The 26,332-nt window shown below is 51.8% G+C and overlaps 8 protein-coding genes and 1 pseudogene across 8 annotated transcripts; 4 read left to right on the top strand and 5 right to left on the bottom strand.

Moving 5' to 3' along the window:
• Positions 1–3,172: 3,172 nt before the first annotated feature.
• Positions 3,173–3,994, top strand: AA0111_g5309 (hypothetical protein; the record flags this gene model as incomplete). The annotated part of the gene is made up of 1 exon (XM_028651407.1): positions 3,173–3,994. The coding sequence occupies one exon, from the start codon at positions 3,173–3,175 to the stop codon at positions 3,992–3,994; it is 822 nt and encodes a 273-aa protein (XP_028507089.1).
• A 455-nt stretch (positions 3,995–4,449) lies between these two features.
• AA0111_g5310 (hypothetical protein) lies at positions 4,450–4,995 on the top strand (the record flags this gene model as incomplete). Its single annotated transcript, XM_028651409.1, has 2 exons — positions 4,450–4,855; positions 4,922–4,995. The coding sequence occupies 2 exons, from the start codon at positions 4,450–4,452 to the stop codon at positions 4,993–4,995; spliced, it is 480 nt and encodes a 159-aa protein (XP_028507275.1).
• Positions 4,996–6,392: 1,397 nt separating this feature from the next.
• Positions 6,393–9,017, bottom strand: AA0111_g5311 (hypothetical protein; the record flags this gene model as incomplete). Its single annotated transcript, XM_028651410.1, has 1 exon — positions 6,393–9,017. The coding sequence occupies one exon, from the start codon at positions 9,015–9,017 to the stop codon at positions 6,393–6,395; it is 2,625 nt and encodes an 874-aa protein (XP_028507274.1).
• An 886-nt stretch (positions 9,018–9,903) lies between these two features.
• AA0111_g5312 lies at positions 9,904–17,246 on the top strand (annotated as a pseudogene; the record flags this gene model as incomplete).
• An 826-nt stretch (positions 17,247–18,072) lies between these two features.
• On the bottom strand, positions 18,073–18,672 carry AA0111_g5313 (hypothetical protein; the record flags this gene model as incomplete). The annotated part of the gene is made up of 2 exons (XM_028651411.1): positions 18,073–18,339; positions 18,490–18,672. 2 exons carry the CDS (start codon positions 18,670–18,672, stop codon positions 18,073–18,075), a joined length of 450 nt encoding a protein of 149 aa, XP_028507276.1.
• Positions 18,673–19,634: 962 nt separating this feature from the next.
• AA0111_g5314 (hypothetical protein) lies at positions 19,635–21,040 on the bottom strand (the record flags this gene model as incomplete). Its single annotated transcript, XM_028651412.1, has 3 exons — positions 19,635–20,404; positions 20,452–20,919; positions 20,977–21,040. 3 exons carry the CDS (start codon positions 21,038–21,040, stop codon positions 19,635–19,637), a joined length of 1,302 nt encoding a protein of 433 aa, XP_028507271.1.
• A 691-nt stretch (positions 21,041–21,731) lies between these two features.
• Positions 21,732–23,099, bottom strand: AA0111_g5315 (hypothetical protein; the record flags this gene model as incomplete). The annotated part of the gene is made up of 2 exons (XM_028651413.1): positions 21,732–22,374; positions 22,420–23,099. 2 exons carry the CDS (start codon positions 23,097–23,099, stop codon positions 21,732–21,734), a joined length of 1,323 nt encoding a protein of 440 aa, XP_028507270.1.
• A 1,158-nt stretch (positions 23,100–24,257) lies between these two features.
• AA0111_g5316 (hypothetical protein) lies at positions 24,258–24,938 on the top strand (the record flags this gene model as incomplete). Its single annotated transcript, XM_028651414.1, has 4 exons — positions 24,258–24,403; positions 24,460–24,548; positions 24,665–24,801; positions 24,855–24,938. The coding sequence occupies 4 exons, from the start codon at positions 24,258–24,260 to the stop codon at positions 24,936–24,938; spliced, it is 456 nt and encodes a 151-aa protein (XP_028507273.1).
• Positions 24,939–25,371: 433 nt separating this feature from the next.
• AA0111_g5317 (hypothetical protein) lies at positions 25,372–25,929 on the bottom strand (the record flags this gene model as incomplete). The annotated part of the gene is made up of 1 exon (XM_028651415.1): positions 25,372–25,929. One exon carries the CDS (start codon positions 25,927–25,929, stop codon positions 25,372–25,374), a length of 558 nt encoding a protein of 185 aa, XP_028507272.1.
• Positions 25,930–26,332: the final 403 nt, after the last annotated feature.

Consider the following 26,332-nt stretch of genomic DNA (forward strand, 5'->3'; position numbering starts at 1 on the left):
TGATCGACTACCTCTTCTGAGTGACTTGGCGAAATAATCGTCCAAGTAGGAAGATGCTTAGGCGCTCAGTAAATTCGAAAAGCTGGTCTAGCTAGCCCTCTGATCTACTACCATTGTGTCTTGATCTGCTCGTAACTTTACAGCACCGCCAACTCCCTTGGTGCTAGCAACTCTCGAGTCTTCTTGACCTCGAGAAAGCCGAGGAGCCCGCGGTCTGCCTCTCTGCCGAAGCATGGGAGCTCCGACAGTGCTCTGTAACAGCGTCTACAGTAGTTGTTGATCAAAACCCCGATCTCGTTTATGGCCCGCTGGGTCGAGAACGTCCTGAACCTTGAGCAGACGGATTTCTAAACATACGCGGAAGAAACGTATGTTAAGACCAAACTGGAGACTCTTTCTCATAACATTCAGACAGGAGGGACATGATTCTACTGATTTTTCATTTCCAGTCTAATTTTGCAGCCGCGGACTTCGCGATAGCGATAATTGCAAAATTTGATAGATGTGCTGGTGATAAGACGCAGGCGCAACACTGTCGAGTCACACTGTATTGTGTGGCGGTAGAAGTTCATTATATGTAGCTGTATATGGAAGCCAACATATTCCACAGACCTGGAAAATACGATACCCTGTTGATATCTCTTAGGTCCATACATCCATGCTGCTATTGACCGAGGCTTGTTCTATCATCAGTGGTCTAATGACTGCTCTCGGAGTTGCATCTGTCCAAACTCAGAGATCAAAAGACACATGTGTCGGGAGTGCAGAACGAGCGAAGGTACAGCTTTCAAGAAACGTCTACTGGGAGGATCTTTGATCCCATACTCCAGGAGCAAATTTCACTTCATAGACTGTTCCGTACAACCCACAGTCTTTGCATCATTACTCACGTACGCTCCACCGGTCAACACAATACGAGCAACACTGTGTCATGTCATCATTGTTTGGCCAAAAAGGGGACTCGTATAGCAACTGGTGGTATCTGTGCAGCCTGTGCTTCGACCGTGCCGCATGCTTTTTCTCGTAAAGTCGCAAAGGCGCAAAAAGGTCAACGCCTCAAGCTGTGCATGGAGCATTGTGCAGTTGTGATATCTATTCTCCTGCGATCGATCGTATTTACTTCTGCCGTCGTGTGATGCACCCCAGCCAACCTTATCAGCCCAGGTATGATGACGTAGGTTGTGGCTTAGACAGATGTGAAGGATCGAAACCCGGAGGGCTGAGGTTTGAGGTACGAGAGATGTCGGCCCGTTATGCGCCGTCGGATAATGGCGCCGGTCGCAAGATACGAACTCCTCGGTTCTCCTCCTGCAAGAGTAAAACTATAACGAATGATCGTGGCCCATATCGCATTTTCTCCCTCCGTTATGCCGTTGCAAATGCAGGCCGAGGCGGGGAACTGCTGCTTACTGCACTGTAATGCACTCATTCGCGCTAGAACTCAACGAACGGTAAGTTCTTCACCCTAGATTTACACTACGTGTGCGTTAGCGCAGCGTAGTCTTTTCATCAAACCTGCGTTCGCGTGCAGTGGTGAGATTTCGAAGCGATGAATTGTTTGCTCCGCCCATGTTGATACGTGGAAGAAGATGCCGGATGTGAATATATCCTCCCCAAAGTTTTGTACAATGCAAATGCCGAGGTTGCGATTACCATGGTACTCGAATCTGCCCCGTTGGACTTTGCCGGACGCCCAGGTTTTCGTTCACAAATGTCTAGGTCCCAAGCGCTTCTCTCTCTGCCGTAACATCAGGTAGTGTTCGGTGTCTTGCCAAAGAAGGCATGTTCCGAACAAGCAGTGGAAGGTGTTGCGTAAACCTCTTGAAGTAAGCGCCTCGAAGCGAGGGTGACCTGGAAGAGCAGAGTTTTGCGCACAACGAACGGTATCGGAGTGGAGAACTGTCAAAGTCTGTTGAAGTTGCTGACAGACGCGTCCACTCGCGCTTCTGTTGAGTTCTAGAGTCGCGGACCGACACTACATCCACATGGAAGGATGAAAGTAACGACTAGTCCACCAAAGGTCTCATCCTTTGCAAGTTGTCCCGTGCTATGCCCCTTGGCGTTCAGAAGTCGCAACAGGAAGCCAGGTCGCATCTGCCGTGTTGGGAACGCCACGTGAAAATCATCAGAAGCGCCTCGCTTCCTCCTTCACGCCGTCGCCTGCGGAACGACTGAAGACGCCGCTATAGGACGGCATACGTTCCTGGTGGACAACGGAAGATTGCGGCTCGGTACGGGCCCATGGCATCTCTAGGCGTGTCTGAACACCATGATTGGTAGACACAGTCAAATTATCAGAAAAGTAAAGTTTGTTTACTTTCTGTCAGAGGTCTTTGCTCAAGCACAATACTCGCGCACTGTTGCCCACAACTTCCGATGAATCATGACGCGCCTCGTATCGTGGTGATTTTCATGACAACATACATGTTGTCGTTGAGTGGATGTGCATAAGTGGACTTGAAACGGTCAGGATCGGCGGCAGCGGGAATGGACGTTGGGTGTTGTCGCTCGATGCCTGCCTCAATCTGCTTAGTGGGCCCCACTACAAGACAGTTTGCAGTCCAGAACAAATCCTACTCCAGTCACCGAAACTTGTTCCTGCGCTGTACCTGAGAAGACAGCCAGCTAGACATGGGTCCTGCCTTAGACACCTCCAACGTCCCTCTCACAGCACACTACTAAGCAGGTTCTTCTCGTGCATATGCCGCGAAAACCAACGTGGCTCCAGCGACTCGGCGACCGACCATGCATTGTCAGCACCGTGATTTGACGGATTCCCGAAGTTTAATTTCCACACAAGCTTGGCCCCTACAGCCCTACCAAGGTTGACGAATCGCCAAACCCCAGAGCCGGCGCCGTCAGACCGGGCTGACGGGAGATGTGCTCCATAATCTTATCGCACGTGGATTTTCGGAGTTGGCAGTAGTCTTGGGTGAAACACTGCAGAGAAGGCCGAGAAGGCGACGCCATGCGCTGTTCTGCACATGCTGTGGGCCTCAGGCGCTAGTTTGACTCTGTGAAAGGCGCCTCTTAATTTCCCAAAATATAAGTACAGCGTGGAAGGCACGATGAAATGGGCATCTCACTCCTTTGAAGATCCAGCTCTACCACGCTCTCTAGCAACCCCACAGTCATTCCTTTGATCAACTGATCAGTCATTCATTCAGTCATTATGCTTACCACCACCTTCATTATGGCCCTTGCTGGCCTCTCCACCATGATCGAGGCATCTCCTCTCCAGGCACGCGGCGGTAGCAAGCGCGGTCTTGCCTTCCCCAAACAGCACAACGGTGTTGCTGGATCTCAGTGGACACACAAGTTCTCTGGTTCCAAGGTCTCTTGGATGTACGACTGGGAGGCAGTCATCGATGGAACCCCCCTCGACCTCGAATACGTTCCTCTTCTTCACTCCAACCAACAGTGGTGCACTGAGGGTTGGGCCAACAACATTGCCAACGCCAAGAAGAACTACAAGGTTTCACACGTGCTGAGCTTCAACGAACCCGACCAAGTTGGTGGTGGAGGCTCCAACATCGATGTTGCTACTGCTGTCGCCACCCACAAGAAGTTCGTTCAGCCGCTCGCCGCACAGGGCCTTAGGATCGGCTCTCCTTCAGTCACCAACGCCGACGAGCCCAACAAGGGCATCAACTACCTCAAGAACTTCATGAACCAATGTACCGGATGCCAGATCGACTTTGTCGTTGCCCACTACTACGCCTGGGACAACGCTCAGGATTTCAAGAACTACCTCGAGAAGTTCCACAAGACCTTCAACAAGCCCGTCTGGATCACCGAGTTCGGCGTTACTTCTGGCGACGCGAATGCGTTCCTTAAGCAGGTTCTTCCCTGGATGGACGCTCAGCCCTGGATTGAGCGTTACGCCTACCACATGGTTGCGCCTTCCACTGGTACTTCCACTGACAAGAAGTACCTCATCAGCGCAGATGGAAACAGCCTGTCGGACATTGGCACGACCTTTGCCAATGCGTAGATGCTTGTTGTCTTGAGAGACGCTTCATGAGTTATGACTTTTTTTTCTCCTCCTTCTTGATACCACGTTACCTTCTTGTCTATAGACTTGTTCGAGACTTCGATACATATCATCATTCAATCATTTATCATACACCATTATTGCCTGTGATCTCTCTCATTGCGTGAAGCTCAAAGTGGAAGTACTGTCTTATTATGACAATTATTCGAGTGACGTTTCATCCATCCTCTCGCTTAGTCACTGGCAAAAATCCTGACCTTTATGAACAACAGCTGATGCGTGTCGACAAAAATGTCTATTGATAGCCAATGGGTGTCGAGTTAATTCGCTAGCAATTCGTGGGTTGCCTGCTTGTAAGTTGTTGACCTACAACGTGCAACATACTATCAAACACCGTCCTTGGTCTCGCTCCCGTCCACCTCTTTAATTCTTGCTAAGACACCTAATCTGCCGCCATGGTAGTAAGCCCTCTCTTTCTCGAGCCGGTATCCTGCGCACCTGTGGAAACTCGCCTCGCAGCTATACGCGCTGCTCTATCTGAAGGCTTCTCTCCCAACGAACTGGACCGGCGCCCCCGCGGCGTAGGCCGCCCACTGGATTGGGCGATAGAGGATGGCGCTGCCGCCGATTACGCCCATCTCAAGCAAAACCTCCCAATTGTCCATCTACTCCTCGAGGCCGGAGCTGATCCTAGGCTTCCTTCTAGGCATCCTTTTGGCTGGTCGCCGATTGATTCCCTGGAGGCTTGGTTCAAGCAATATAAGATCAGACCGCAGGACTTCCCACCGGAGGTTTTGGTGTTGAAATCGTTCTACGAGAAGGCACTGGAAGCTATGAAAAGGGTTGCCGATGAGCTCGACGGTGAGTTTGCGTTGCTATCGTGTTGTGTATGTTCGTTGTTCGTTAGTTAAGCTAAGACGCAATTAGCAAAAGAAGTCGCTGAAGCCGCCAGAGAAGCTCAGAAGGAGGGCTCGTTGTTTGGTAGGCTGAAATTTTGGTGAAGCGATCGATGTAGCTACAGTAGGTGGTCATAGATATATCGCAGGAGCATCTCAGTCCTGCTAATCGAATTTTTGGGTTCTTTGTTATGGGAGTGATCTTTTACTCAACGCCTTATTCGACTTCAGCATACCCTACGATGGTCACATCTATGATACAGATTTTTGGATGATCTTTCAAAATGACACGTCAAAACTGGTTCACTCACTCCCTGGCTGCTCTCTTCATTTCACAATCGTGTAGATAATCCGCTAGACCCTGCTCGATTTCCAACGCTTCTATAGTCCTCTCTCTGACCATTGTCCTTGCTACCTCTTGGGAGGAAATTCCAGTTGATACCAAAGTCCTGTATGTTCAAGTCTAATTCCAATAGAACATCTTCCTTTTCATCGGTGCTCACGTAGCTCAAAGCTGCCAGAAAGGAACGGTCATCTAGACCAATCGCTCATACCATAGTTTGGCGATCAGTGAAAGTATTAGCATATATCAAGAGAATACAGTGAAGAAGTAGAAGTGGGAATTGTAAAACAAGATTACAACGTCGACTTACCCTTCTTATCTTGAAGTCGAGATCATGCCGCTCTCGTAATCGCTATTCTGTAGCTAACCACGTCGAGTCTCATCGTTGAGAAAGGTGGTGGAAGGGAAAGCAAACCATTGAGCAATCCTAGGGTATGGTCATGATACCTTTCATAGAGGGCGATATGGACAATGACTTGTTTCTTAGTTTCCCCTAGCTACCAAGGAATTGTTTTACAGCAGAAAAGCAGCTCAAGGTGTAACTATCTGCACACTGGCTTCACCTATATCATTCACCGTGAGCTGATACGATCATGAAGATAACCGTGTTCACGCCGTCGTTTATCGCTGGCCAGACCTCAAAGTACAAGGAGCGCCTAGCATTACTCGTCTCATCCGTGGCTGTGTCAATGTCGTTATTAGAGCCTGATATCAATATCTGACTATATGACGCATCAGTAGAATACAATTATGCGGGCAGAGACCAGAGGGTCCAGAACCTTGAAACAGCAAGCGGCAAGATCATGTTGACCTATAACAACGACATCTTCAAGGACGGAAATATGGCTGCATACCAAGTCTGGGCCAGAGCGCAAGTAAATGACGGCGTGAAGCCAGTCAACAGCGCTATCAACTCTGCAACGGAGGCTATGGACTTTTGTTCCTTGATGCAAGGCCTTGTGTTATATGCTGATTGTAGTCTTCTAGGATACATTCAAACCGACTTTCTCGAGGAAACGTGCGATTTTGAGATGCTTGGACTGGGCTTAAACGAACTTTTCAACTCAATACTCGCGTACTGGGCTTTTCAGATTGTGTTATTTGTTTATATATACACATTACAAGTAGACCGATGGCTGCTCTCCACCATAGCCGTTGATCAATCCTCAATGTCGTCATCGCTCAACGTGAGACCGGCGCCTTTGTCTGCTAACCCAGAAATGGCCGATTCTGGCTCTTGCGCTCTACTTTCGAACTTCACTCGTCCCTTCCTTTTGGGTGTCTCTAGGGTCGGTTTGTCTGTCGACCACTGCTCTTGCTCGCCGGGGCGGGCATCTTCCTCCATATCATCTTCTTCAGTGGCACCAGCTAAAGCATTCCCAGTAAATGAGGTAATCTTCTTGATCTCACGCACAGTGGCTGCTGTAGATGGAGGCGGCATGCGTGACCTTCGTAAAATAGTAGCCAGGTAGGGAAGACGTTCCAAAAGCATCTCGTTCCGAGCCGAACCACCACTTCCTAGGAGAATTGAAGCGGGTGCATCTTCTTCCGCATCTTTCGAGCCTGACGCTGATGTGGGTCGTGAAAACGAGGCATTGCCTCTCCAAGTCTCGACTCCTCCGCTTGAGAAAGTCGGTTTTGATGTACCTGACCCCGTCGAAAACAGTTCACCACGTTGCGCCTTGGATACCCACATCTCCAATAAATCTTCAATCTCTTCCTGCTGTTTCCATATCCGCAGCGACGCCGGGTAGTACATGACGAACGCGTTCCCTCTCGTCGCGCCGCCACTTGCTCCCTGGCCTTTCGCTTTGATGCCCATTGTGCCCGGGGGCGGCGCCATTCGTTTGACAGGATATGGTAGATTGTACAGAAGTCCGCGCACGCTCGTCTGAAAGCACATCTCGTCTTGACGCAGATTGTCCGCACTCGTTCCTTGAAGATTCCGACGGCCAGCGCCAGCGCCAAACCGATCCGGCGATAAAAGATCGGCATCCGAAAGACCTTCTATACATCCCTCAATAGAATCCATTGTTTCTTCACTATCTGCACCTCCGCAAGACAGGACATAGTTTTCGTGTAGAGCAGCAACAAAAGTTTGTGTATCGGTGCCTAGCTCGTCAATGAGCGTGTCAACATTGACCTCCGAAGCCTTTGGCCTTCGCCTCTCGGGAAACCAGTTCGGTGGATGGGCTACAGGTGTGTTAGGGTCTTCCGGTAGACGTTTGTTGTAAACGACCCTCCCAACGGCGTGGAAGATACCGAGAGTGCTTTCCCGCTGCGTCACCATCTCAAGCGACTCCTGTTCAATCTTCGTTATTGGGACATCTTTCGGCCCCTTCTTCTTGGTAAAGTTGACCTTTGCGCCCCAGCCTTCCGCCTCATCGCCACGTAAGCATAAGAACTCGAGTGATGAGACTGCGCTTCTGATGTCTCCAAGCTCCGCAAGACGCTGGATGGCTTGTGGCCCGAGGGTCTTTTTACGTCCAGACTTCCGTGCCTCTTTGACAACGATTGTGTCTAGCGCTTTCGTCATGAATGTAGTTGCGATTGGATTGAACTCGATAACATCCACTCCAGGATGGGTAAGGATCTTAGGACCTAACAGACGATGTGCAGTGAAGCTGTCTGCTGCTGCTGTATTGGTAGACAACAGAGTCTCTGAGATGATCATAACGATTGGAGTCACGGGCTGCTCGGAATCGACTTGGGTGGAGAAGAATGCAGTAGCTGATTGTGTGTTGGCAGCAAGATAGTTGAGGACGGAAGAGCGAAAAGATTGGACGGCCGAAGAAGTACGTGTAAATGTATTCGGAAACTCCTCTACTAGGACCAGTTGCTTCTGCCTTGCAGCATGATTGCTAGGCGAAGCGGACTGAAGACTCATTGTCGGCTTATCGAAGGCCAGACTACCAAAGGTTCCAGTTCTCCCAACAAAGTCGTCGAATTGTGCAGTAGCAGACACGAAGCTGTCAGAAGTGGACATGGAACCTATAGGGTTCTTCCACTCATGCATTTCAATGTCCAGTTCTTTGGAGAGCAAGGACATGGTCGTGGTCTTTCCACTACCAGCGGGGCCCTTGAGAAGCAGCAATCTCTTACGTGACTTGCCGCTGAAGACGTCGGCCAGCCATGTCCGCACGTCTGTCACCTTCTTCTTATGTACAGCGAGCTCATCGAGCGACACGGGGCCGTACTTTTCAGTCCATGGCCGTCGGTCATCTGTGTCCTGCCGCGCCGGCTGAGACGACGAGGGAGTGACACTGCGGGCTCCGCTTGCTGTTCGTAGGAACTTCTGTCTACTGTTCACGGTACTGCCATGGTCACTTGGCGCTGTCGCAGCGATCGGTCTCTTGCGCACGGGGAGAGGTTTCGAGGGTTTGAGCGGTTGCGCATCGTCCGAGGAATCAAAAATGTCGTCGTCGAATATATCGTCTACACCCTCAATGGATGCGGCAGGTTTCTCGGGACTCGGCGTGGGCTGTAGCGATTGCGGCCGCGGCACACTGCTGAAGAAAGAAGTGATGGGCTTGAGGACGGGCTTTGTCTTGGCCGGGGATTTGGCTGGAGACGTGGTAGTCTTAGTAGCAGCTGTTCTCGATCGCGTGGGAGAAGCTGCACGTGTCTGGGATCGGGTAGCCTTGTTCTTACCATGCGCCCCAGTCGGTACGCTTGTTAGTGTGCCCCTCTTGGAACGCGTGGGAGGCGGTGTGTGTGAATCATCTGCTTCAGAGTCGGATGAGAGCACAATCGGCTGTTTCCGCGTGGCTCGAGGCTTAGCCATGCCGCCCCAAGTTGCTGGACCTGGTGAAGACTCGACTGCAGAATGACATACTCAGTGCTAGCCTGGTTGGAGTTGCAAAGCGCGTGATGGGAGCCTGTGCAGCCCTGACGATTTCACGTCGCGTCGGAAGGCGGAGGAAGTTCCACGCCTCGGGTCAAAGCGCGCTAGGTCGGGTGGGGCTAGCAGCTACTAAACTTGTTGACAACGCATCTTCCTTCTGCATCTTCACACACACCGCTGCTCTTTTACCGCTAGCACCCGCTGTAGTGCACTCCTTTCGAGGCTGATATGCAGCTAACACGTCCAACCGCAGTATGCCACAACGCCCTCCCTGTCGCTTCTGCATCGAGGCCAAATTTTGACTTCCCACGGCGTCATCGCGTGCATATTGGTTCGTTGGATCGTTTTCCTACCCTAAGTATCAACAATGAATTCGGGCCATGGACTCCCGTTGATCCACTGCCGATGGCTGCCGTTGTGGTACAGAATGAGAAGCACAGCGCGACCATATAGACGTAACTGTACCAGACACGCGAAGGCGTCTGCGATGGCTGGAGACATTACGCTCGGGGCATATAAATTAGCCCGCTCAAGTTTGCGATGAGCTGGCAGCTCCCTGCCAATCTCCCATTGGGCGGCATGGCGTTTGCAGCTTGTACTATCCTCTTTCATCATTTTCACGGCCGCGTTCCTTATATACTGATTCTGCGCTTGCTCATTGTTTTTTGACCTGTTTCCCGCCGCCATGCCACGTTAATAGACAGCTATTCTAATCTCTGCAACCATCTGAGCTCAAAGTGAGAAGCGCATGCTCTGTTGTAATTTTTAGGTGTTCTGGCGTCTTTAACATTATATAAAACGACCATCGCACTTGGCGGCCGCCGTTATGGTGAAGAAGAAAAGCAAGAGCAGGAAACCGGTGGAGACCGTTGCTCCACCTGACAACGTGCCAACGAATACTGCCGAACCATTTCTAGATGCGCCTGAAGTTCCATTGACAGCAGAGCCATCAGCCACAGAAGCAGCGTCCGGGGAGCAGTCAATGCCAACCGCTTCCAAAGTGGAGACAGACGAGGGTACGGTTCCCACGCCGGTGGACGTGTCCACACCTGCACCCTCACAACACTCTGAGAGCATACAGACTATTCCCGACGAGGCCACAGAGCCACAGGCCATCGAGACCATACCTGCTGCAGACCTGGAGCCGCCAATGGAAGAAGAGCGGGAATCTGGATCGCAAGCGGACCCTACCGAAGCCACGGTCTTAGCGACTGCCGCACAAAGCGCTGAAGATATGCAGCATACTACAGTGGAGGGAGAAGAGTTACCATCAATCGAACCAGGAGAAGCGAATGATCCAGAACCCACTGTGGAGCAAGAGGATGCGTCAGAAGAACAACAAATTACAATCCAAGGGTACACATATCAACCAGCGCTCCTCCCCATCCAAGAATCTGTTCAGCATACAGCTGAAGACGAAACGCCGGTTGAAGTCACAGAACCTCTACAAGAATCTGCAACCGAGCCAGCGCCTGAAACAGAAGCAGAACCTTCCGTACAGACTGCACCTACCACTGCAGAAGAAGCCGTCGAGTCGGCAGAACCAATGGAGGGTACTCTCAGTGGAGAGGAAGTTGAGCTAGACCCAATAGATATACTCCAACTACCCGACGCTCCTGAAGCTCCCGAAGCACCTGAAGCACCTGAAGCACCTGAAGTACCTCAAGTACTTGAAGCTCCTGAGGCTCAATCAGAAGAGTCAGCTGACATAGTCGAGGATGCTACCGAAATTGTAACAGAAGAAGATCCAGTGGTGTTTGCACAAGAACTCGAGACCCATCCAGCAGCACCCGAACAGCCGGTAGGTACCGAACCACAAGATGTACCCATCGATGGAATATCAGTGCTAGAAGCCCCTGAGAGGCCGGGTGTTGAGAGATTCGAGACTGCGCAGGAAGGGTTGGTAACACTTGCCGCTGAGCCGGAGGTGGAGCCTGAATCTATGCCTGAAGTTCTTTCTGTCGAGGCTGCCACGAAACCATCATACGAATTTGCTGCGCCCGCAGACGAAGAAGCACCAGTGCAAGAACAGGTGCAACTTGAGGAAGAAGCAACGACCACTGCGGAAGCCCAAGAAGCTGCTGAGCATGTGCAGGCTGTTCAAGCTCAAGAAGATGCGCCGCATAAAGAGCTGGACAGGCTGGAGCAAGAAGCTCTCGAGCACGAGCGGCTGGCGAAAGAAGCACTAGAGCAAGAGATGTCACATAAGGAAGCCGAAGCCAGCAGATCATTAGAGAATCAACGTGCAAGAGAGGCACAAGAAGAGATGGAAGCTGCCAAAGCCGTCAAACGAGCTGTAGAAGAAATGAGGGTCAAGAAAGAAGAGCAACAACGAGAGTCTGAAAGACTCGAAGAAGAGCGACTAGCCCGTGAGAGGCTTGAGCAAGAGAAGCTCGAGCAGGTTTCTGAAGCGAGGAAACTCCTAGCGTTAATGGAGGAAGAAAGACGTGCAGAAGAAGCCCAGGAAGAGATCGAAGCTGCAGCAGTTGCTGAACGTGCTCAAAAAGAGAAGGACGAAATCGAAGCTGCTGCCGCCGCCGAACGCGCTCGAAAAGAAAAGAAAGAACTTGAGGAAGAGCAATTACGGCGTGAAAAAGCGGCCCAGGCTCGAATTGCAAGGAAAGCTCGAGCAGCAGCAGAAGTTCTCGCAGAGGAGCAAAGATTGGCGGCAGAGAGGCATGCTGAAGATGGGTCACGTGAACAGGCCGAGATACCATTCATCGCACGTCGATCAATGATCGAGTCAGCACGTGCTCCGTCACCTCTTTCGGGAGTACCTGATATGCAAGATCGTTCTCCGGTCTCTGATCGACCATTTCGATCGTATCGATCTCTCGCGCCACATGCACCGAAGCTTAGAACACACGAAGCGGGTCCAAACCATGCGCCAAAGCCTTACGCTGTGGCACAGCTCATTGAGGATAATAGACCTTCGGCACCGAGCCCGCCAATGAGTAAAGTACGACCAAGGTATGTAAATTTGATTCAACTGCTCGATGAGCGCATAGCGCGGGTCTTCTTCGGCGCGACCGTAAACCACTACACTGGGCCCAAAGCGAACATGCTTAAGATACATAAGCTTACTCACTGAACTCTTACGGAATTATTGTACTGACTAGATGTTTTCCTTTAGATATGCTCCTACTTTCGATACAGACGACGATTCAGATTCTGCTCTAGTACAAAACAGGATAGCGTCGAGGCGTCCATTTAGCGGTGAAGCACATGAAGTGTCGCGGTCCCACTTGGGCCCACATCAACCACGTAGCGCTTTTGCATCCCGAGTGCCTGTTGAGCCCACCTATCCGGCCCCTCCACCAAATTATCATCCCAGCTACTATGCCCCGCCAACCCAGCCGCCTCACCAGTACCCAAATCATGCATACGGCATGAGTCAGCAGGGTTATCCCGCGCCTAACCCCAATCCTTACGGCCCTTCGTCGCATTCTTCCTCCCCTCCCTACCAGGAATCATGGAGCCAATACCCACCCGGGTACCCTCCTTATGGCAACTCATCGCAACGACAGGACTCCTCGGGTTCTAGAGACTATCATTCACACGCTTTAGAGAGTCGACCTGCAATCGAAAACGGGTCTGGTGACGCTTTCTCACGCATCCCGCAGACCGATCTGCACGTGCTACTTGCGCATTACAAAGAGAATCACAATCAATTACGTATTAGGGAGGACTTGCTCCGTCGGCAGAGTGCTGAGCAAGAACAGCAACTGCGAGCAAAGGATGGTGAGCTTGGTGAACTGAAGGACAAGATTCGCAACTTGGAAGACAGGCATTCTGCCGAAGCAAGCAGACTACATTTTCAGATTGGTAATCTGGAAGAGCAAGTTAGAGAGCTTCGAGAGCTGATTGCCGAAACCAAGAAAGCCAAAAGAGACGCTGAAGAGTCCAAATTGGCATTGAATGCAGCTATGAGGTCTTGGGAGGACAGGTACAGGGAGTTGGAAGATGTGCATCGCACCTTGGAAAGGACCTCTGCGGAAGAGAGGGAAAGGGCGTGGAGGGATTTCGACGAGTGGAAGTCCGCCACAATCACGAAACACGATGCCGAGAAGATCGCCCTTGCTATCCAGTTCGACAAGAAGTTGAAGCAAGCTGGTCAAGATGCCGAGAATGCATCTGAGCTGAGGTCTCAGCTCCAGCAAGCCCTTGAAGAGCGCGACAACTTACGGAAGCAACGAGATGAAGCGGAAACGAGAGCCGAAGAGGAAGCAGCGAGGGCCAATCAGTTGGTGAGAGAGAACGACGAGCTAATGAACCAATACAACCAACTCAAGGCCGAGAGTCAACAGGAGAAGGAGGTCATCAGAAGTGTTGCCAACAACCTCGAGTCGGAGAAATCCAGACTGGAGAAGATGATGGAATGTTATGGTGACATTGCCGAAATCAAGAGCAAGGGCGACAGCTACTAGTAAGTGATCCAGTCTTGCACATTTGTTTATGATATCCCCACGGTGGTGACAGAAGCGCATCGTGGCTGATGTTGAATCGATTGCGAACGGCTTCGATTTGCTTCCTCGTCCCAAACCTGGGTAACGAAGAGCGCATCGAGACCGTCCAGCGAATCTTCTGGCCGACGGCTGTGGTATCACGCTGGAAGCCACCATGTGTTGCCATACACTGTCTTCAGAGTTCACCAACCCCTTAACGCAATGCTTGCTTCCGCATCAGTCGCGACTCCCCTATCTTTCTGTTATGCTAGGAGTCACCCGTTAACACTATCGCGTCTAGCCTGGTATCCTTTTCTCAGCTCCAAAGGCAAATCATCGACCTCGCTACAACCCATTTCGTTCACCTTCCAGTAAGGCCACCGCCGGAGGATCTTTCTCAAGTACCGTCCAACCTACCATCATTCCTTGGCGATAGCATTGCCTCAAGGTGAGAAAGATCAATCCATGTACACCATGACCTCAAATACTAACCGAGTCTTCTATCCAGGCAAGTTCGAGCTGCATACATCGCCCACACTGTATCAAAGTTGATCACGTTCCGTGTGTTCGGCCCGTTCTTGTTCAGTCTTGGTCGTCGGTACGACAAAGCTGATTCCCTGTTTTCTTCAATGAGCCACCACATTCGCGAGAAGAGCACGCGCAAAGAAGCGATCTGGCGACAACAAACACTCCTTGCTGCATTCACCAGCACCGGCGCGAAGCAGCGCATCAATACTGCTGCGGGAACTGTTGTGGAGGAGATTGTCAATGCTATCCGACACTTTGCTGATCCGAAAGAGGAGGAAGGTATCAAGATTGCCGTGAAACGCATTGTCAAGGTTGCTGCAGAGACATGGAGGTTTGCTCGTCTCGAGCGCGAGATGATCACCGCTGTCATGCCTGCGCTACATGATGAAGAACATCAATTCACCGGCAACCAATTTTGGCCAGCTTACAAGGCAGAGACAGGTTCGGCGGACGATAGCCTCCCTCCTACTGATTCGCAACGACAGCTACTGCTTAGAATCTTCCCGGTCGTCTATCGCGAATCGAAGCACGAGATCTTCCAGAACAACGAAGAGCGCGACGAAGGCTGCATTCTCCACCATGGATTGGCCCTGTATGATGATGCAGAGCCAGTCGTGACGAGAATGGAGGAGCTCAAATCTGCTGGTTTGCCTTCCCATACCACTGCATTAACGAGTCCGACTGACGAGGGCAAGTTTCCGCCGCCGGTATGTAACACCACCCGCGTGTTCACCTTACCCCCGCGTTCCTAGCACCGTTTTCGAGCTTGATTCACCGCTTCATTCACCTCGCCTCTTGAAGGGCTCGCGATATAACGAGATCTACGTAAGACGGAAAGACTGCTTTAGATCACTTGGCTAATCCACCGGTTTCTCAGGCCTGCCCGCCGCCCCGCGACCCTATACCACCTCCTCCGTCTCCACCCGCTCCCCGATCTCCGACGAAGACCGAGACGAATTCGGCTGAGGAATCTTCCGCATCACGCCCAATGTCACCTATCGCCGAGAAGCCAGAGAAGCCAAAGAAGCTCTCGGCCATTGAGCGAGCATTGAACCTTTTCTCTACTCCTTTCCCGGACGACAAGCCAAAGCCTCCGCCTCCAGGCTCTACGTTCTCACGTCCACCGGCGCCTCCAACATCCGTGTTCACGTCGCCTAGGAACTTTATTGGTATGCCAGTGGAGAGCCTGGCTCCCTCACACGCACCAAGTCCCAAGAAAAAGCCACCACCACCACCGCCGAAGCCAAAGCCCGATATTCCTTCAACGGCAGCAGAGATTGCGGAAGCCATACGCCATCGTGCGTCCGTCGAAAGCGCGATTCTGCCTCCGTCTTTTTCCCGCACCACAACGGGAGAAACGATCCAAGAGGATTCACGAGCTCCAACGCCGGTAGACACGGTATCTCATCTTTTTGATGCCATCGATGAGATTGAAACACTGGTGCCTCAACGCACGCGGACTACGTCAACCTCCACCACGCACTCACGACGTCGCTCCACGCACAAGCGTCGATCTAGCGAACATGCCATGGAAGACGAGCTATTTGATATCACTCCTCGGCCAGAAATCAGTCGCAGGAAGAGCGGGTATGCTGCGAGTATCCGTACGACCAAGTCTGCCGATACCGAGCGCACTGATAGAAGTGAGCGCACTGACAAAAGTGAGCGCACTGATAAGAGCGAGCGTACTGAAAAGAGTGAACGCACGGAAAAGAGTGAGCGCACTGAGAAGAGCAGCCGCAGCCATCGAACGGAGAGGAGTGACCGCTCGGATAAAACCGAGCGTGAAAAGGCTCGCTATCTGTATGAGACCCGCGGTGCTGCCATGAAGGCTCTCTATCCCAGTACTCCAATAAAGGGTTCTCATGGTAGCTCCAGGAACTCAGCCAGGAGTGAAAAGAGGGAGCGGAACAAGGATAGAGGAAGTAAGGACTCTACCAAGGAATCGACATCATCGAGGGAATCAAGAGAATCCCGAGAGTCGAAGAGAGACTCGCGAGAGGTCAGGAGACAGAGGAGCATCTCCGATGCTGGCACTTGGGATACAAACAGCATCATGACTCATGATTTTGCACCCACCACTATTACGATGGATGCACCCTATCCTTCCTCGTACGACTCAAGACGAGACTCGAAAGAGTTGAAGAGAGAGTCGAGAGAGATCAGACGTCAGAGGAGCATCTCCGACGCTGGTACCTGGGATACCAACACTGAGATCTCTGCTGCTCGGCCCCCACCCACCACCGTATCGACCAACGTTCCTTATCCGACAGGAATGCCTTGGGAATTGAAGCGGTCGAGAAGCATTTCCGACTGCGGTACCTGGGATACTAGTAGTGAAGTCACTCAACGTGCTCCTCCCACTACCGTATCGACTAACGTCGCCTATCCGATGGAGAAGCATATGGACGCGTCGGAACGATGGTCCATGCCACCACCTCGTGACACAAGGGGAATGGCTGTCTACGATGACGACGATGCTGTCTCCGATACTGGGACTTGGGATACGAACACCGAGATCAATACTCACCGCGCTCCCCCTACGACTGTCTCCACCAACGTACCATACCCGACACAGATGTCGCGATATCTGCAAAGACCAAGCGATTCCGATGAGGACGAGTCTGACGATGGCGTATCCGACACCGGGACTTGGGATACGAATACTGAGATCACTACCCACCGCGCGCCTCCAACAACCGTATCAACAAACGTACCCTACTCAAACGTGCTACCCCTCCAGCTGAGAAGGCTAAGCGGCAGCGATGCCGGCACTTGGGACACCAGCAGTGAGGTGACGACAGTCACACACCGCCCCCCTCCCACGACCGTTTCAACCAACGTCCCCTATCCAACCGGCCAATTCAGCGATCTCGCCCCCTCGAGCTACCCACCCGGTCCCTTTGAGCAGCTCAAGCGAGTCGAACAACTCAGGAAACAGCATGAACACCATAGCTTCTCCGACGACGGTTCCGACTCCGGTACCTGGGATACGAGCAGCGAGATTACTCATGCGAACAATGGGCCTGCAACGGCTGTCTCGCAAAACAAACCTTATCACGACAGACCCAGAAACCTGAGAAGGCAGACGAGTCCTTCCGACGCGGGGACTTGGGACACAAACAGCGTGATTACGGATGTGAAGACGACTGTTTCGACGAATGTGGGGTATGCTGCTGAACGAAGGTCTCGATAGGCACATGCGAGGAGGCATCGTTTGGATGATGTGCGCAGTATAGTTTCTTTCCTTTTGACTTTACCGTTTCCTCTTTCTTTCTTTTCTGGGGGTGGGGTGGAGTGGGGGGAAGTAAAGCCTCGTTGTTTGAGATTTACACGATGCATCATGATGTATCGTGGCGACGAAGATGGAGGTGGGAGACATACGAGGTAACCTACGAGGCCCGCATTGATGATGACAAACAAAGACGCAGACGATGATGAGCACGAGCGAAAGATATACATGGATAACGGCCGAGCAATGCATGATGGATATGATGAAAGATGGTAGCGAAGATGGTTGGCATTTCTGTAGCATGGCGTTCTGGGTGTTTGCACGTCTGATTCGAAAGCGATAGACGAGCTTGTAAGATAGTACACATATATCAGCTGTTTTCAAGTGTCATACTAGGTTTCATTGTCTGCATCTGTGATGAAGCGGACGTTCCTTCAGTTGTACTGAATACTGAAGATACATCTGGAAAGTGGTCGACGTATTCTGTAGCTCCATGTCACTGGGTAAAATATGATCCAGGACCTCTCGCATACGTGTTTTGTCACGAGAAGCAGGTCCCTTGGCCACATATCCTTCGATCTGGCAAACGACTCCATGTAAAGATATTGATATCGACAAAAAGCATGCTAGCTATCCATCGAACCGAGTCGTAACATCCCATCATTTCAACCATGCTCCCCATCCGGTATCCACCATAAACGCCATTTAACACCCACACATGCAGCGTGAACACACATACACACACACACACACACCCCTAATCATAGTCTACCTGCCATGAGAGCAAAGCCTAGACCTTCTCATCATGGAAAACAAAGCTAATATCCCTCGGCCGCTGGGTATTATACCTCACGAAATTCTCATCGCCCTGCGGCCTCTCCTTCTTCGTATTACTCGTAAGCATACTCTGCAGACTGACACACACACTCTCGACGTTGTGAACAGGCGACCAACCGGAACGGTCGAGCAAATCGAGGCAGATGATGCCGTTGGAGTAGATGTGCGGGTGCCAGGGTATAGGGTGCGTGGGTGTACGGACGAAGACTACTTCGGGGGCCTGCGATACCACATGGCATTAGTCGTGTTTTTGGTAGTTGATGGGGTAAAAGAGAATGTGGCGTAGAAGGATAATGGAAGGAGTCAAAAGGTCAGAGTGGGGGATGGGGCGGTGGTGAGCAAGTAGTATGAGAGGAAGGGGGAGACATACCTCGATAGGATACTGTGGCGTGAAACTAAACTTTAACCGATATGTTTCTCCCTGGTAAAGCGGGTTGTCGTCCATGACTTGGATGTCCATGAGCCAGGTCTGGAAGTCGTCGGCCTGGATGAGCGTTATGCCTGGAGGGAGTTTCTCGTGCATCTGTGTCCTCGTCGTCAGCAACTTGATCATTTCGTCCTTGCATAGCCGTATCCGTAGTCATTCCTTGAACTCTACGCTGTGGGCACGGGTTGTGTGTAGATTTTGGCACATGGACGCGTGAATTTGGTGAAATGCGTGGTGGGTAGGAACTTATTCGACCAAAGACGACCGATGAGAGGGACTCGGTACCTTTGACAACTCCTATAACACACGTCAGCTTCTTCTCCCTTTATATATCTGTCTTTACGCCTTCTCCTTCCCTCTACATGTCCGCTCAAGACTGGGTAAACATACCTTGCCTAACCGTTTCGACGCGAACATCTTGAGTTATGCAATAGCGCTCCTCCTTCAATTCAGCTCTGGTTTAGAGGCGCGAACAGACGCAGAACCTCTTTCGCGGTATCTGGTTTACAGCGACAACGTCGTGGTTACGCGTGCTTTGTCTGCTTCGTGTCTCAGCTGTTCGCGACTGGAGCTAGACAGGCTGCGACCCTGGAGACTGCACTGGGTGGGGGAGGGGCAAGCAGCACGCCTAACGGTAGCAGCCTAGAACTACGATTGAAGGGAAATTGTAGTCGTGGAAGTTGAAAGGAGCGACTAGGAGAGTGCGAAGGTAATAGGTGATAGGGTTCCAGATGTGCCAGGCTGGTCGTTGCCTGTCGTTTCTCGGGGTCTCGGCTTTGTTCCGAGAGCTGGGTGACGTTGCGAAGCGCACATGCAAGGGCAAAGGTAGACGACGGCTGTAGTGTCTGGACACCACTTTTTTTTTTTTTGGATATGGATTACCTGGGTTATCTTCAGAATCATATATACTAACTCATGATTCACTTCAGAGGCTGAGATTGAGAAGTTTGTTGAATATTCGAATTCGGGCTTGATAGACCCATGATATCTCTGCGCGCCATACGCCATACCGTAGCTTTTGCCTAGCCAACTGTACACTCCTACAGGAAATTGCATTAAAGATAAGAAAGGTAAACGTCGCTCGAATCCTACGAGTAGAAAGCGCCCTTCTGGAAACTCTCAACCCCCATATCACCCGCCTTGCTCTCAACCTTCGGACCGACCTTCTCAGGTGCCTTGACTGCAGTCATGGTAGCAGTCCTGCTTGTATCGCTGCTGTTGGTCATCGTCTGGGTTCTGCTGCCAGCCGGACTACCGCTCTGACTTCCACTGGTAATCTGCGCAGGTGTCTTTCGCTGAATAGTCTCGAGATAAATACCAGGGAGATAACCCATACGCCCGTCTCTTGATCTGCACTTCCACCACTCTGATGCATTGCCCATGGGGTCGCTCTTACTCAGCACAGCGACCATATCTCCCTTCTTGACCGACAAGTCCATTCCCTGCATGTTGGCGTTGGGCGTGAAGTCGTAGAGGGCGCGGCAGAACTCGAGCTTGTTGGGATCGAGCGGTTGGCCGGCTTGCGGGTTCTCGAGCATCTTCCGTTGCTCCTCGGCTTCTTGTGATCGCGCGAGTGCCTTGATGACTTTGCCCATGAGGTAGGGTAGACCGAATACAGCGAGCATGAATACAAAGAAGGGTTTCTTGGAGGGCTTCGCGGGTGCGGGTGAGCCGTCGGGCATGCGTCCGTTGAAGGCTGCGAAGCTGGCGGGGGTGAGGGCCGTGGCATCGGCTGGTAGGGGTCGTCCGGTGAGCTTTGCAATCGCCGTTCTTATCCATCGCATTATGGTGTAAATGCCCAAAACCGAGCCAAGCGTTTGTCGTAGGTTTCCGAACTGTTCTGCCACAGATACCATGGCTGTTCATGTTAGCATTTGGTTGGCTGTAGCTGGAGGGTGAACCTACCGAAGAAGGACGAATGCGTCGCCATGTATGTGCTTTGCAGCATCTGTGCAAACCCGCCGAATGCACCGACAATGTTCTCAATCAACTGGAACGTCGCCGCTGTACTTTGGCTGAATGATTGTGTGAGGCTGCTGTTTGGGTCGCCTGGCATGCCTCCCATACCACCATACATTCCGCCCATTCCCATGCCCATGCCACCCATGCCGCCGTACATGCCACCCATACCGCCCATGCCACCGTACATGGAGCCGTAGCCGCCGCCCATAGAGGAGTAGGGTGAGCTGTAGCTGCTCATTCCTCCATATCCGCTGCTGTAGGGGGAGCCATAGCGATTGTTCATGCCGGAGTAGTTGGACGCGTTGCGGTTCGCGACGGTGCTGAGGGAATCCGGCACTGACGGCAATGGAGGCGCACTTGAGGATGTCGTCGTCGAAGTGGGTGTTGTGGTGCTATTCGATCCAGTGAGGCCTGTGTTGTTGTTAGTCGCGGTTATCCCTGACGTATGGAATGGCTGGCGGAACTGACCGACCGAGGCACTTGTCGCGCCGTTGCTCGTCTCCCACGGCTTTGGCGGCGATGGCGCAGACATTTTGTCGAATGTGCGTCGTCCGCGCCTGTGTGCGCAGAAAAGAAGGCTGCTTCGCAGAGATGATGGAGGATGTCGTCAATGTGCAGGCCGGCAAACGTCGAGAGGCTGGCAATTCGCGGCGATCGAGCGCTGCGAGTTTTTGCGGGGAAGCTGCGCCGGCCGGGGCTTGGAATCGCGAAAAGGGCGGATCCGCCTTGACGTTTGGCTGATGACCGATACTGCGCGCGCAAGCAGTGATAAGGGCGATGTGGCTAGATGCAGAGTCGTACGTAGACCGAGATGGAGATGGAGGCGATGAGTGAATGCGCAATGTCGTCGGCCGGGGTGCGGCTCGTCTTTCACACACACAGACGCTGAGTCGCGCGAACAGACCTCGGTTTCTCGTGCCCGCTTTGGCAAGCCCAACCGTCACCTATCACACGCCGACCACTTTGCCACTCCACTGCTACAATCGTCGGCCCACTCCGCTGCATCGCCCAAATCCGTCTCCACCACATGCTGATTGTGCAGTGACCACAGGTTTGCCCCAGTCATAGAGTTCAACTCACTCACATTTCAGCTTCAAGGAAACTCTTAGAAATGCATTGCATGAGAGAAAACCAATTGCCTGAATTGTCCTGTTCGGCCTACTGTTGTTACACATGATTCCTTCACATGAAAATCACAAACCGCCTACAAGAAAACACCCTCCTCAGTCCCCAATAGCATACAGCGAGTGCACCCAGCTATCCGGATCATACGCCACCAACTTCTTCATCGCATCATCCGACATGCTTTGCGAAAAGTCAAACTTGTTGTCCAACACCAACGCTGTAATATGCGGATAATGCCACACAACCGCAAACTTCATCGTCTGTCCAACAGGTCTGCTGAAGTAATTCGAGTCCCCGCCCTCCAAATTTCCCTGCCGATGTATAGTCGACTTTGCTCGTTCTGCGCCGTTGCTTAGGAGCTCGAAGGCGTCGAATTCGCCGCATCCAGTGGACCAGCACGAGCAAGGGATGTTGTTGCGGTCGCTGCCATACTGTAGGATACGGGGGATGGCTGCGTTGAGGAACCAGTAGGCTGGAGCATCGGAGAGCATGCCTTGGTCTGTGCCGAGGTTGGGGTAGTGGTCCATTTGAAATTCGATGAAGAAGGCTTTTGATGAGCCGGACCAGCCGTAGTGAGAGGTTGCGTTTGGCCTCCAGTATGGACAGGCCGCGTCACACTCTTTGTCAGATAGAACTACGATTTCTGTTTCAGACGTTTGAAGCATGCCGTTGAATGGTAGACTCTCGGCTGCTACCTTGTCACCTCGAGGAGTGACATAGCTGAGCGAGTTTCCGAAGGCACTGATGACTTCAGCATCCATATTTCAAGAATTGTGGAGGACTTACTAGTCGAAAGTACCAGACTTTTGGGGGTCGCCCAGATTGGCCATGAAACTGAGTCCAGTAGCTTGGGCCGGTGCTGTTGACGTGTAGTATGCAATGCGGCTCCAATCGGCAACCTGCCTTTTCACCATGGACGATGGCAATGGCGCAGGGATATCATAAGGCTGTTCGTTGGGACGTTGAAACACTGGTGATGTATCTTGTGTTGAGAATGATGTCGGTCTCAATACTGAGGTTGGACTGACGTAGACCTGTCCGTTGGGCCTCTGAAAGATGGGATCATCGACTCTATCATTGTCGCAAGTGCAGTTCGATGCCGAAGACGCGGGATCGGCTATCGATGCCGCAGCAGACGTAGTCATACACGACAGCGGAGGACCTATATAAGTCGTGTTCGGTGCAGCCTGCGGGACACTAATTGAAGAACAGGCTGCCTTTACCGTCACAGTCGATGTCACTGTAGCTGGGGTGCAACCGGTTGTTGTACTATATGTCCATTTGTTCAGACGATTGAACCAGCTTAGTGACGACGACTGCGTAGGAGTGGCAGTGGTGTCAGGTATCACTGGTATTTCGCGCTGCTCCAATGCTCGACGACGGTTGTAAAACGGCACTGTAGTCCGCTTCTGCATTGTATGCACTTCGTCTGGAAGCTGGTAGACTGCGAGCTGAGAGACGTTCATGGGTCCGCGAAGGTGCATTGACACCTGGTGCTGTCAGTGATGTAACGTCTAGAACCCATGGCAGGCCATACTTGTCCAAACAAGGGTGTCAACTCTCCTGTACTTGGATAGGCAACACGTTCATGACCGCAGGTACCCGTCTGTGGATCAACTATAGTGGTCTGATTGTAGGCGCCAGGCTGACTGATGTTGCGATAGGTGATTGCCCAGACTTCAGAGCAGTACTAATTGCCATCTGAGGACAGCTCGGCCGTACCGCGACATAGCTCGCTGGAGGTCTTGCCATAGGCGAAGGGAATAAGAAAAACTGCGCTGAATATCGTATGCTTCATGTTGGATGTTCGAAAGTGATTATTGTATGAGCAGTGCGTTGCTAGAGTAGCGTTCGCAATGTAGAAGAAAATGTTGTGAGTAGGGTTGTAGTGGTGATGGAACAGGGCATTGATTGATCGAACATCATTGACGGATGCCGCTATGGCGTGATGATATGTAGCGTATGGAAGCTACGAGCAGAGTTCATTGGAAAGCGCATGCACGTTGTTTGATGATGGGAAAGAGTAATTTTCATTCATAGCTATGGAACTGAAGAACCCTACCAACACTCTGGACGATGAGACTCGGTGCCATATAGATCTGCTTCTCGTTAGCCCATGTCGCCAACAAACGTGTCATAGAACAAGAAGAGGTGAGATCGCGTGTCAGAATAAAGGTTGAATGCACCGGCAGACCCGTGAGGACCCGCCTAAAATAAGAGGTACCAGAAAATAGTAAGGGTTGTCATCATTGTGCGATGAAAGATGGGTGATGATTGTACGTACCTGGAGAGTAGAGCCATCGTCGCGCTGTATGGTTAGTACCTTCGGCAGGGTAAAGATGGCATTGCACAAAGCACTCGTCTAGCCTCAAACATAGCCTTTAGACCGTCGCGCTTGCGTGCCAAGTTCAATGTTCTCACATTGAGAGGTGTGAGAAGGTGAGGTCGGTCGTCGCCGACTTTTTCTTCGATGGGAGGTTTGACGCTAACCCGCACGGTCCACCACAGACCTAGCCGAGCCGCGAGAAATTGGAACTTCGATCGCGAACTTCCATCACGACTCCAAGCCTACCACACGCCTCCGTACTAATCGACCAGGTCGCCATCCGGAACATTCATTCAAAATGGGTCGTCTTCACAGCAACGGAAAGGGCATATCAGCCTCCGCCATCCCCTACTCCCGCAGCGCTCCTGCGTGGTTGAAGACCACTCCCGAGCAGGTTGTCGACCAGATCTGCAAGCTCGCAAAGAAGGGTGCTACACCATCTCAGTAAGGACAATCGCACGGAAAAAGGACTCGGGAACGATGCACTAACACAATCGCAGGATTGGTGAGATCCTCCGTGACAGCCACGGTGTCGCTCAGGTCAAGGTCATCACTGGCAACAAGATCCTCCGAATCCTCAAGTCCAGCGGTACGATCGCCCTATACACATGAAGCGCACGTCGACACAGCTCTGCTCTTTCGAGAGTACCTGCGCGCTATACAAAACTGCATTTGTTGGTCTAGGCTAACATTTTGCGCATAAAGGCCTTAGCCCCGATATCCCAGAGGACCTCTACATGCTCATCAAGAAGGCCGTTGCCGTCCGCAAGCACCTCCAGACCAACCGCAAGGACAAGGACAGCAAGTTCCGCCTCATTCTCATCGAGTCCCGTATCCACCGTGTAAGTCGAGTTCGCCTTTGCCATGTACCGGAGCACGCGCTAATTACCTTCAGCTCTCCCGTTACTACAAGACCGTTGGTGCCCTCCCCCCTACCTGGAGGTACGAGAGCGCCACCGCCTCTACCCTCGTCGCATAAGCAGATGTAGGATTGGCGTGTGTGGTAGTCTTCATGGTAGACATTTAAGTGGAGTTTCACAGGCATGGATGCTTTGCGGATACCTAACAGGATCACGATATGGAATGAATCAATCAAAAGCATCACCTCGAATTGAATATACCCAAGTTGAATTGAACGTGCCAGAATTTGATCGTTTGCTCTTTGTATTGCTGATTGACTTGGGTATCATCCTTCATGACGCCTGCCTGCCTGCCTTGTACTTTTGGAAACACCCTCGCATAAGTCTGTGGTCCTTGGATGTTTTTCTATCATGTCTTCCGCTGTGTAGTCATGTTTGACCAGCATACCACGGACTTGCTAATCGACCACGCATGCGCATGGCATCTTGTTCCTTGTCCTGACATAGTCTCTAGACCATCTCTGTGTTCCCCTCTACCAGTCCATCCACCCCTCAAGGCCCCTCAATCTCCCTACTCTTTTGCGCCAAAAACTCACTCAGCCACTTCAATGGCTTCTCTGGCTCCGTCGTAGCAAGATGCTTCATAGCTTCTAGCAAATGCGGCGTCACATGCTGATTGAGATACACTCTTGTCGGGCTACCGTGTGGAATGGGTTGAGTCGGCGCTTGAGCAGTCGGATGAGGTGAGTTGCGCGACGATGCTGCAGGTGTGGGTGTGGGCGCGGGCGCTGTGGGGAGGGAAGGAGCAGATGGGGGTGCGGGCGTAGTGGTTGAAGGTGTTGGCGGGACTGTTTGGACGGTTGGTTGGAGGTCGGCTTGAGCTTGGGATTGGGTGTCTTGAGCGGGTGGCTTGGAGGCGTTAGTACAGTGTTTGTGGTTGTTGTGCTTGAGCGAACAAGGGTAGAGACTGACTGCTGCTACTGCTCCAGAATCTGTCATCTCTACATCTGCGGGTTGCTCTGTGGATGCTTGTTGCGCCAGGCCATTTGTGATCGCAGGGTCGATGTCGGGGTTTTGCGCAGCTGCTTCGTTGGGAGATGGTTCTGTCATTTTCGATGTTTGCTGATGGTTTTTTTCTCGCTGTTTGACGTGAATTGGCGCGGTAAAATTAGGCAAAATCGGGCGTTGGTGGGGTTGAGATGGAGAGTTGGGTCTTTCTTGAGAATGTCTCAGTAGCTTGAGCTTCGAGCGCGATTGATGTTCGGGCTAGCCTCGGCCTTTGGGGCTGTCGTTTACTTTGGTCGCTTTGTTACTACCACCATTTGCGTGTGCTATTGGACTCTGTCCTGTACGAATGACGTTTTGGGAATACGCAGATTTGGGGTTTGGAGTCGGATTGAATTCTTTACGAATAATTCCATGAATTCCATCTGCGTCCTAAACTATCTAGGTAGCTACAATGGTAGATATTCCCAATGTTGACTATGCGTTACCGAGCAGTTGTTTCTCAGCC

Source organism: Alternaria arborescens, assembly GCF_004154835.1.
Source record: "Alternaria arborescens strain FERA 675 chromosome Unknown contig_10, whole genome shotgun sequence".
NCBI classification, from domain to species: Eukaryota; Fungi; Ascomycota; class Dothideomycetes; order Pleosporales; family Pleosporaceae; genus Alternaria; species Alternaria arborescens.